Source organism: Chaetodon trifascialis, chromosome 16 (assembly GCF_039877785.1).
Source record: "Chaetodon trifascialis isolate fChaTrf1 chromosome 16, fChaTrf1.hap1, whole genome shotgun sequence".
NCBI classification, from domain to species: Eukaryota; Metazoa; Chordata; class Actinopteri; order Chaetodontiformes; family Chaetodontidae; genus Chaetodon; species Chaetodon trifascialis.
The window spans coordinates 17,109,989-17,122,166 of NC_092071.1; the positions used below are offsets into that span (position 1 = coordinate 17,109,989).

The window sequence follows — 12,178 nt, forward strand, 5'->3', positions numbered from 1 at the left end:
CACAAAGCAATCACCTTGAACGTAAACAGAGTTCTGAGAGAGGTCAATCATTCGGCAAGAAAGCCCAGCAACATCCATTTGTCTGTATTTTAGGAACTGATAAACATAAAATAGAAAAAACTGAAGAGTACAAATGTGTATGAGGTAGAAATTCATTCATTCTCCTTGTTCTTTAGGGACTGTAGGGGAAGTCCTCCAAAGGGTTAAAAGCACTGCTAACAGGTTATGTTAATTTAGCCTTATTAACCAATCAGCTATTAGATTTGTGTTGATATAGTTTGTATGTTTACACCCAAGTGATACAATTTGTGTGTGTGATTATATAAGAATGAGGACATATTATGGACGCTGCAAGGATTTCTTCTCTATGAGGTCTATTTCTATAATCTATGTGATGTCACTGATTTGACTCACCTGTCTCTCAGCATGCTGTGAGGGTTTAATTGCCAAACTGGGGAGCATGTGCAAAGATTTTGATTCATCTAACTGAAACCCAAAGATTGCATCAGCTTTTTGAGTGTGTGGCTCTCTCACTCTTACCCGCAACCTTGCTAGCAGCGTGTTTCCAGACAATTCTTTCATCTGAGAATAGAAAATTGTCTCAGAACCCACATGTAATAAGTCTGACCTACAGTGAACTAATCACACAGCTATCTGCAAGTGTGTACAAACATTTGTCTTTAAAAGGATCACAGCTCCTAGAAGATATGACAGCAGAGATATTTTTGCAGAGTCAAAGCAAATCCATGACAAAGAGAGATAAACACAGGGGAAAAGACAATGACAGATGATTTGAGAACAGGGTGTGATCACAGTTGCAGGTGAGAGAGGAGCTGGAAATCTGGGTGTCAGGCAATTTGCATTAATGCAAATTGTGCAGAGGAGTTGAGACAACCCTGGAAGTTTATTATCTGCTATCATTTTGGGAAAACACTGGTTTCCTGAAAATAGTTGGTGCACTTGATTGATTGCTTGGTTATGCACAGCAAATGGTGGTGGAGAACTTATGCAGGGGACAGGTGATTCATGGGTATAAAGGCATTGCTCCTACCCATGGTGCGCATGAAGAATGGCAGTGCGCTATTATTACTGTTGAGATCTGTTCAGCAGAGCTTGTGAATATTAACACAATACAGTCATACAGCCAATCTGCACTGCTATTTTGACACCCTGCGCTTAAGGCACGTAAAGAGCAACTAGTTTTGCTTATTATATCAGCAGAGAACTACAACTTCTGTGGCTTATTGTTTTTTATCACCGTTCTCCATCCCCTGTGTGTGAATAAATGTCAAGCTTTGCTCATGCTCTATAAAGGGAGCAAGGACATATGAATCTCCAAATGTAAAAGGTTAATGTATTCTTAAGTTAATCAATGACAGCAGAGATTCTGTCAAACACCATCTTGGCTGCCTCATATTCAATTTTATATGAGCATTACAGGGTACTGGGCAACATTTAGATGTTTGAATTATTTATTGGATATTCATTTGCTTAAGTGCCTGCAGTCCTCATTATTTATCTGTAATCCTGGTTGCCAGGTATTGCAGCTTTTTTGTATAGGTGTTATGACATAAAGGATAACATTATATTATGCTCACAAATTTGCACATATGCAGTTTAGTACATATTCATTAGAGCGATGTAGGGGGGGAGGGAGAGGCCCACTTCATGAATTATTTAGTGTTTACTTCACATCAGATCCATCCAATATAAACAGAATTAATATTTCCCAAGTAGCGCTGACATCGCCTTATGTCATGAGCGTTTGCTTTCATCAGCCCAGGAAGATACCAGTCACTTAACTGAGCAAAAATACACAAACAAACATGCCACATAACCTCAGACATGGCACATTCTGTACAGCTGTGAAAAACTTCATGCGCACCATTAAGAAGAGATGTAACACCTTTTTTATTTGTGCTTCAGTCTCCATATTGGCAAGAATGACTTGCTGACCTTCTATGATGGTGATGACCTGACAGCCAACATCCTGGGCCAATACAGCGGCACACGACCACATTTCAAGCTCTATACCTCCATGGCTGATGTCACTATTCAGTTTCAGTCAGATCCTGCCACCAACATCTACGGCTACAACAACGGCTTTGTGGTCCACTTCTTCGGTAAGCCTGTCTTTTTCTTTTCTTTCTTTCTTTTTTTTGTTGTTGTTTAGCTATGGTTAAATTGGGATTTTTTAAAAAAAAACAAAATAATTTGCTTCTCTAGTTAACTGCATTCCACAACCTTCAGTGTAAAATTCCCATTGCAAGACTGACAAGAAAGGAAAGAATGGTAACAAGTGTGGAGTATAATATGTTACTCTTACCTGAAACCCAGCAGGTTCCCAATTAGAAAAGAAATGTCTATTTATTCCCCTTTCTGTTTGCCTCGTTCTCTTGCTCCTCTGTCTGTCCTCTGGCTTTTCCCAAGTGCACTACATTAGATAACAACAAACACAAAAACACAATAATAGGGTACACTTAAACATCAGCTGGTTTTGCCCAGTGCTTTGTGTTCTTGGGCATGCATGCTGCTGTTGGGGAGGCACAGATTGACTGGTGCCAAACCACATGCTGTGTTCCTCCTTCCAGCAAACATCACAAGCCTCTATTTACATTCGCCTCCCAAACTGCTGCTGTTTAGTGCACACAGAGTGCACAGTTTTGCAGTTGTATTCATTCCCTGCAGAGGAGGTTGTTACATGATAATGCTACAATTTCCTTGAGGAACTTTGTCATGTGTCCTTTCGCAATCTTGATCCCATATAAAGAATGAAAATTGGATAATCGTCTCATAAGAAAATGCAGCCCTTTTAAAGTATTTCTGTAGTCCCAGCTCCATTGTCTTTCCTCATTGTGTCAACATGAATAGGTAATTCTTAATTTTCCATTTCCCATTCTGCCTCTCCTCTCTCCTACCAACACAATGCAACCCCAACTGCTCCAACGCCAACAGAGGTGCCGAGGAACGACACCTGCTCTGAGCTGCCCGAGATCACCAATGGCTGGAAGAGCACCTCCCACCCTGATCTCATCCACGGCACCGTCATCACCTACCAGTGCTACCCTGGATACGAGCTGGTAGGCTCTGAGATCCTCATGTGCCAGTGGGATCTCACCTGGAGCGGTGATGTGCCGAGATGTGAGGAAGGTAAGAGGAAGTCCTCAAAGTGTAGTATAATTCCATTTGTTCAGCAGACCAGATTATGTAATAAGACCCCAATTCAGCGTAGTCTGCACATAATATACAATTTTCTGCGCTCTAGAGTTTTCAGAATCACTAATTACTGCCTGTTTAGTCATCATCGTAACACTCAGTGCATACATCCGTTGAGTGTGAGGAAAATCATCTTGTCGAAGGTACACTTTTGAGAACAGCCCAAAGTTATTTTTCATAGATTAGATGGTAAAAAGGGCCAAAATGACAATTAATGATAAGACTGAGGAAATGCCTGATAAGTTACTCCAAAAGAAAGCAAACTGTCTACAGTACAAACATTAAGACATCAGATATACATGTTCAAATCAGTTGGTTGGATAGAGACTGATGATACAGGGGGAAAAAATTTGAGTTGTGAGTTGTGTACTTACAGTATCCCAAATGTTTCCAATAATGTTCAAACCCGGAGAAATCCATAACTTTATTGATGGAAACGGTGTTTCATTCGGTGGCAAAACACCAGATGCGTGTTCAGAGAGTGAGGAAGGAAGTCAGTGCATTGTTCAAGAATGAAGACAAAAACTCTTCACTGTTGATCCCATGCTTCTTCAGGATGTCATCAAACTACTCCTTTTGTTGACATTGTTTTGAGCCCTAGTGGCAGAAATCATGTGCTAGGCCTTTAAAGGGGAACTCAGGTCTTGAGTAATATTACTGTGAAAAGCTGTATAAAGCATTTTGTGGGTACAGAAGTAGCTGCACAAAATCTGATAATTTGCCTCAAGTGATGTCATTTGGGTCGGCATCTGTTGGGTTTTAAGACAACAAATTTGGAAACAGAAAAAATCTCTATGTGTGGAGCTCTGTAGCCCGCTCCTTCCTTCTGTTTGAGGCTAGCGGCTAGAGGCTACATTACCACCACTAGCATAACACATCTAAATCTCTGACTCAACTGTTGATGGTCAAGTTGCATTGTGGGTAATGAAAGTGCCAGGTTTTTACAAGGAAAACATGTGTAGAAAATAAGATGTCCGTGGCTCTGCTGCACTGACTGCAATCTACTACCACTACCACCACTAACGGTATGGTATTTTTTTTTTTTTGGGCGATGCACCAGTTATGACATGTCCCGACCCTGGAAGTGTGGAGCACAGTCATAAAGTGCTCACAGGCAGCCGCTTCACCGTGGGATCAACAGTGCAGTTCGTCTGTGATAAAGGTTACATCCTGTCTGGCAACAGCCTCCTCACCTGCTACAACCGAGACTCAGCCACACCCAAGTGGAGCGAGAGGCTGCCCAAGTGTGTCCGTAAGTCTGAAACAACATATCATGGACAGAAACTTGTAACTGCAGCGTTTGAGTACTTTGATGATTTAACGTGCCTGTTGCCTTGCCACATGCTCATACGAGTGTCAGTGTTTCTGCTGTTCAAAAACAATATTTTAAGATAAGATATTTTCCTGCCTCTCAGCTGAAAAGTACGAGCCATGCAGGAACCCTGGCGCTGCCTCCACCAGTGTGCAGAGCTCTGAAAAGGCCTTTTACCAAGCAGGAGAGATACTGACCTTCTCCTGCCACCCGGGCTATGAGCTGCAAGGTGAGGCCACCATCTACTGTATCCCTGGACACCCATCGCAGTGGAATAGCACTCCCCCCGCCTGCAGAGGTAAACCGTGCCCACACACTGTATTCTCACAACATTTGGAAATACAATGCGAGCTGGACTATATATATATGTGCTATTGATTTTGTTGCTGGCTGTGAATGCAAAGACTTTGTGCTTATTTTGAACCTAAGTGGTGTGCATTGTGCATTGATGCACACTGTACTTTGTGTTACAGAGTTTGGTCCAAATACTGACTAATCTGCAACTGTGTCTTTATAGCATCCTCAGCCCAGTATGTGAACGAGCGCAGGCTAGATGGTGAGTCATGTTCTGAAACATTTCATTATCAATATATTGATATTTTTCTTTTGTGCATATTTCAAAGAAAAGATATCCCTGCTTATGTGTTTCTGTTCCCTTGTAGTTGTTAATATGGATTATGGGATGGAGGGAACCAACATTGCCCTCGCAGTTTTAATTCCAACTGCAATCATCTTGGTGGTTGTCCTTGGGATTTATGTCTACTTTGCAAAGTAAGTAATAACTTAAAACTTTATTCATTTCATTCGGAATCAAATGAGCCATCACACGATGTTCACTGTCTCTCCACTCTTTACTCAGACTCCAAGGGAAGTCTATCAGAATGCCAACATCCTCGCCACCGTATGACAACATGACAGAAGAGTCAGCTTTCGACAACCCTGTATATGAGAGCGGAGTAAGTACAGATGTCATGAGCATGCAAGACGTGGATTCACACAACACCAGTGTGCTGTCCTGATCCTTTCCCATCTGGCTGTCATCCTGTCGTCATCTCAATGTCTCACCAGCAGAGGGCACCCTCCACCTCATCTTTCATCATCCATGAGACCTGGTGGTCTCGCTTATGATGTGGCTCATAAGACTATAAAGAAGGGGCACTTTTCCTCACCTCACTGTGTGGTCATGTGTCACTTTTACATTATCCACCTGGAGGAGTGACAGTGGTGTGTTAGCATTGCATCATTCACATCGTGGTATGTCATCTCTTATCCATGTCATGTTGTATGCTGCAGTCACACCAGGAGTGTAAAGGCACATTTGCTAGTCTTAGCTGATCTGCTCTGTTTTGTAAAACACAGTATTATTCATTCATAGATGTTATTCATTTGAAATGAATTCCACACATCTAACAAAGGAGTGAGAGCAGGATCAATCCTGTAAATTCAAGTCATTCTACTTACTCACAGAAATTTTCAATGGCTTATATTGTACCCATGTTAAATGTTTGTCTGACTGATCAATCACACAGATGAATATGAGCTAAGCACCTTATAGCCACAGGTTTCTACGTGAATACATGAATGTAAATCTTCAGTATTATCTTCAAACACTGTGACTGGAGCGCCCTCTCTTCTTTTCACCCCGCTCCTTCAGCACTGGCAGTCTCATTCTAGATACTAAACCCTGTCAGTCCGTCCAGCTTGGCTGTACTGCTGGAAAGATAAGAGGTGAGATTTTCTTCTGATGCTGAGACCACATCTCACTCATTGACACCTCATCCTTCTACCTTATAGTTTTGACTACCTCTCCCAGCATGCCATGCATTCTGATGAGAAGAGCTTCAATTGGCACTTTGTAGACAGAGTGTTTTGCAAACAATCATTCTGCTCTCTATTCTAATTATGCTTGATGTCTAAAACCATCTATATTTACAGACCACACTAAGTATACAGAACCACTGGTTGGACATGTGGCCTGTTAAATATGTGAAATATAAATCATGTTTGGTAATGTCTAAAGTAATGGATAAAAGATTTCAAGAATACTTAACTGAATGAAAACTCTTGACCTCATACAATATCTAACTTTTTAGATTTCAGTCTGAAAAGTTTTCAGTTACTTTTTCTAAATCTTTTTTTTTTTCTCCATTTAAACCCACCCCTCTGCCCTTTTTAATCTCTATTATTGTAAGATTTCAGTAAAGTTGATAACATTGTGATGTCCTGGTACAATAACATCTGTAATACTGTATGTGCTATTGTAACATCTGTATTGCAGAGCTTGCTGATCATATTTTGTTGTTAGTGTTTTTAAAGTATATAGTAGCAGCACTTTACTTTATCACTCATTATTTTGTTACAACCTTAAATCCAGAGAGGTTGGGACGCTGTGTAAAACATAAATAAACCAGATTCTTTTTTAAATATACTCAACTGAAAACAGTACAAACATAATATATTTACCGTTTGACCTCATCAGCTTCATTGATTTTTGTAAATATCTGCTTATTCTGAATTTGATGCCAGCAACAAGTTTTAAACAAGCAACTAAAGACTAGGAAAGTAGTGGAATGCTCCAAAAACACCTGTTTGGAACATTCCACAGGTAAACAGGTTCATTGGTAACAGGTGATAGTATCATGATTGGGTATGAAAGGAGCATCCTGGAGAGGCTCAGTCGTTCACAAGCGAGGATGGGGTGAGGTTCACTACTTTGTGAACACATGATTGTATCAAGAATATCACTACATGGACTCATGAACACTTTGTAACGCCATTGTCGAAAAATACAAATGAATGCGTTCTGCTTTTATGTTTTTACACAGTCTCACAACTTTTATGTTAGTCTGGGCTGTATTTTCTTATTAGCTTGTTTCTTAAGAAAAGATGAATGAAACAACTGAAGTTGCCAACAGACAAATAAATGTAGAAAAGAGGAGGAATAATGGGGAAAAGAACTAGGATCAGATAAATGCTGATCTATAAGGCGCCATTTTCAAAACACTGAAAAAAGTAGTCATCAGTTATGTGGCGTTAATGAAATGTGAAAACTTTAGAAATGGCACTTTTGATAATAAATGGTAACAGGAATTAATAGTTGTGTACAGTAAAGTAATAAATGCAACAATATCTCTTCTCATCATGGAATTAGTTGTTTTCATCATATTCATAGCAAATTGTTGGTATTGCTCTCTGTTTCCAAATTTCATGTTATTAAAATGTCCAAGACAATACTGATAGTATTGCTTTTATAATACATCATCATTACGCCAGCACTATGGAGTAGATAGAGTTTCCATCTAAACGCACACAGGTCACTTTTGCAAAAATGCAATGATAAGTAAGAAAGTAAAAACATATTTTGCTGTATTTTACTTTGTGCATCTCAATTAACACTATCCTCTCCCATCATGATTCCTTTTTAACTGATGTATTTGTCTGGTCTTTACAGGACAAATGAAAAAGATTAAGAGGTGTCCATTTAGAGACCTTAAAGCAAGAATTGCTCAAGCTTTGCCTTTTGGGACCCTCTCTGCACTGCTCATCTTTTCCTCCAACCTTTTTGTTCCCAAACGATTTCTTTCCATTTCCCCTCTGTGTGGATTGCTGTAAATAAGTCTCTCTTTCCACGGTCCAATCTGTGAATCTGTGGATCACCATGGTGATATTTTTATAAAGTAAATTGCTGATGACCGTTGGTGATTGTATGTTTTTGAGTACTTTTTGATGCCCCAGGCCAGTAGCAAATGAGAGAGATTGAGCGAAATTGTGCTTTGATTGTTGAGATCTGTTACAAGTTCCTCATCACCCGACACTCTTTGTAAATTTGCCATCATTACTTCCTTTTCTTTGTGTGTATGGGTCGCTATTTGTAAATAAACTGCCTGTCTAATATGAGTGCCTCACGACTGACTATAACCTGAAAAATCACATCTTTGAAAATGTTATGAAAACTGAACCTCTCACCTAACTATAATTTTGTATTCGTAGGCCTGACTCTTAGCACTCCACACTGTGTTCAGTCTTTTCGATCACACAGTTTCTCTCCGAGACACAAAAACAAATGGTGTCGGATATTTTCCTACAAGCTGATGCGTGGTTCCAACTGCGTATCAGAGGATTTCTCAGATACTGTACATGTTTTCATGTGGGACTCAACAGCTGTGGATAACTCTGTCATACTGTGAAGTCTGCCTCAAAAGTTTAAGTAGCAATTCGTCCATTTGTGTATGTTCCAAAATGTGGTTGCACCTCACTGCACCCTCAGATAAAACCCTGTGACAACATGCAGTAACTGCATCAGATTGACTCCTGCAAATCAACAGCTAAAACTGTACTGACTGCAAAACAGATCCATGTGTAACAGGCGGGTTTTCACTTTGTTGTGGTGCATCTGCTTGTGTTAAATTTGTAGATAGACCTCATATCCTTTGTGCATATCCTTTTTACTCTAACAAATCTGTCTTTCAGCATCACGGCTGGCGAAACCGCACCCAGGAAACCAAATCACCTTCAAATATCTATAATCCTCTGGTTAATAATAAAATAAATTGTTGTTTAAAGTAATGTCATTGACTCATTAATGAGTGTTGAGTGTTGCTCATGGTTGAACATTTAACAGAAACACACTAACACAACCCTTACTTCAGACAATAAAGTATACCTAAATGGAAATATTAGCTCATATTGCATGAACGACCTTTACAGGTTAGTCAAGGTCAAGCACCAAATTCTGCCAGAATTATCAGTTGAAGCATAATATGTAAGCGAACACACGTAAGCAGTATGAGAGGGGGTGCCAACTTTAATGTGTAATACATTTGCTTACCTCTAGATGGCAGCATGATAACAAGCAGGACATGAGGGTTATACTTGAGGTAAAGTTATTCTCAAGCCTTTGTTATGCTCATGCTGTAGATCTAATTCAACTTATATTTGTGCGTTGCGTCATACCATGTGTCCAAGACACCTCTGTCCATTTTTGTTCAATATCTCCTGACAATTTTCAATCTGTCGTACCCAACACAGAATAAAAAAAATATTGAAGTTAAATTTCACATGGAAAGAAGAGGAAGGCTGGACTTGGCTGGTATGGTGGGACTAGATTTAATCTGCACTGAAGGATGTGATTGTAGACAGTTCAGATTCCCAGATACCAGCAAAGGAACAGGGCTGCCCTCATTTTCTTTTAATTATGAGTCAATAAACAGGGAATTTTCAGAATTTCAGGAGCTTTATTGAGTGTTAAGTACACCACATTGTCAGAGCTTGTGGTTTACTTAGAGTCACAGTAGCAGGCACCAAGGACCTCAAATGTGCAAAGAACAAACAAAACAACTTAACAGACTCTGGTTTGTATTATAGTAAATTTCTACTGATTACATGTAATTTTATGATCATGTCAAGGTTTCTATTTTGTGCCTGTGTCTATGTGGGAGCTGGTTTGTCTCAGTGGGTTTTTTGCAGGCAGTCACGCGATGTTTCAACAGAGCTTTCGCTCTGATGGGGGTTTGGGGGGCAAGGAGCAGTTTGAGCCATTAAAATGTAAATTTCCTGTGCAGTCAGTGCAGCCTGACCAAAAGGACCACAGCTGAGGATAACGTGTCAGGTCGTTGTTTCTGTGCTCACATGTTAATCACTGACAGACTGACTCTGTGTCTGCTGTCACAGAGATGACGAAAGCTAATAAAATATATAATAAAACACAAATAGAAAAATTAAACATTGATTATTTCAAGGTTGGCTTGTCATTGCTGTGGGTTACACCCCTTTTTGTACGTTTTGTTTCCAGATTTCAAATTCTAAACCTCATGAATGAACCGAAAGGCTGCATGTGTTAAAAGTAAATCAAAGTAGAGAAAACAGCAGGACCAGCTGATAACAATTAAAATCGTCTGATAGCATAAATACCAAGAGTGAACAGCAAACTGCTTTTTATGTAGATCTAAGATAAAGAAAACACCACGACTGCATAGTTTCAAGGTTTTTGGATTAACATTGTAAGATCTGCTAAATTCCAAATAGATTCAGCGTTTTCTATTGTGGCCTGTATCAGATTATTATTAATGTAATATGGCCAGGAACCACAGCAGAAGATTACATTTCTGTTCAACAAAGTAAAATATTTTTTAAACATATAAAAGAACTTTTACTGTGTTGTTGTGCTGCTAACATATGATATGCATCTTGCAGCTCCTGAGTTCATCCTAGCTGAGTCTGTAGATCAGTTTGGCATGCATGAGATTAGACAGAAGGGTGAAGGTGAAGATATTAGACAACCAAAATAAAAGGTGATGGAAGGCAACATACTATATGAAATCTGTTTATCAGCCACAAGAATGTTTTGTATGGGCTCTATTGTTATGGAAGAGGGGTTAGTTTTATCATGGTGCCAGCAGGTGGCAGTCTACTACCAGCACAGTTGTCTAAGGGGGGTCAACTGCCTCAAGATGCAGCAGACCATCACCAACGCTGAATACTCCCCCTATGCACCGGTGCCGGCCTGCTTAGCGTGGGGGTTTACAGGACAGTATGGTTCGCAATTAAAATAAAGCGCCCAACTCACAATCCAATGGAGACCAGGACATGGCAATTAACCCACTAATACAGCAGACCATTAGACCTCCCTCTCTGTGTCAGCAGCCTGAGGGCACACAGTACGCTTGCCACGGGGATGTGGGATGCACATTATGAGACTCAGTTTAACCTAATGACCCGCTCAAAGAGTTCTAGTGTACTGAATGCACTGAGTTGTAGAAATTCCACAGCACAGTATGCCCAGCAAAACCAGTTGGTGAATGTGTCAGATGTGTTCGAACATTTTACGAGCTCTGTGTGGACATTTTGCAGGCTGGTCTTGATGGACTGGTGTAACTATTGTTTAAGGTGAAAGTGATTTACAAGCGATTCCACTGGGCTCACATAGAGGAGATTAGTGAAAGTGGCTTTCTTTATCTCTTTTAGTTTTGGAAAAGAAACATAAATAAGTCCTTTCTGTCTGTTTCTGTCTTATATTTGAAGTCTAATCAGATTAATCAGGACTTTGATGGTTCACCCCGAGGCTTGTTTTATTTTTTTTTACCTCTGTGTTTTCAGCCAAGCCTGACAGACAGCTCTCCCTCCCTTAAGCGGGATTCTATTAATCTGATTAATATGCCATTAAGACAGTAGAGCAGGAGAAATATCTACTCACCAATGGGACCCGGACCTGTTAAAGCTGCTTCTTGTTTAAGGTGGCACCAGGTGCAGGGGAAATGAAGGTTAGTGCCAGGGTCAGTTGCTCCAAAGAGGTTGTGACCCCCACAGGCCTGACCTTTGTTCACACAGACCCACAGTGCTGTATGCGGGCCACCACAAGTCTTTTTTTTTTTTTTTTACACTAGGCTTGTCTGTGCACCATGACCACTGGAACAGATAATTACTTGTTCTATATATATTACACTGCTATTGTCTTGTTTTTACACCAAAATGACATATCTGACCATTCCTTTAGTGCCTTTTTCCAAGTATTAATCATCTAATATAGCTAATAAATGTGTTAATTATTATAACATAATCATTAATATTTATGATTATTAATGATTATAATATAATCATTAACACAGATGGATTTAGGAATCACAGACATTTGACAAGCAGCATGTCACCAAT

General features: G+C 39.9%; 1 protein-coding gene across 3 annotated transcripts in view; it reads left to right on the forward strand.

Moving 5' to 3' along the window:
* LOC139344312 (seizure protein 6 homolog) overlaps positions 1–9,094 on the forward strand; it is a 90,319-nt gene extending 81,225 nt beyond the window's left edge. For 2 of the 3 annotated variants that reach the window (XM_070982370.1, XM_070982371.1), the window contains 7 exons: positions 1,927–2,123; positions 2,956–3,150; positions 4,277–4,468; positions 4,632–4,826; positions 5,046–5,084; positions 5,191–5,299; positions 5,388–5,672. In XM_070982370.1, coding sequence (XP_070838471.1) covers positions 1,927–2,123; positions 2,956–3,150; positions 4,277–4,468; positions 4,632–4,826; positions 5,046–5,084; positions 5,191–5,299; positions 5,388–5,547 — 1,087 coding nt within the window. In that variant the 3' untranslated portion in view covers positions 5,548–5,672. Of the gene's footprint in view, positions 1–1,926; positions 2,124–2,955; positions 3,151–4,276; positions 4,469–4,631; positions 4,827–5,045; positions 5,085–5,190; positions 5,300–5,387; positions 5,673–6,182; positions 6,257–7,979 lie in introns of those variants that run through there. The other variant, XM_070982372.1, reaches the window with a different exon arrangement.
* Positions 9,095–12,178: the final 3,084 nt, after the last annotated feature.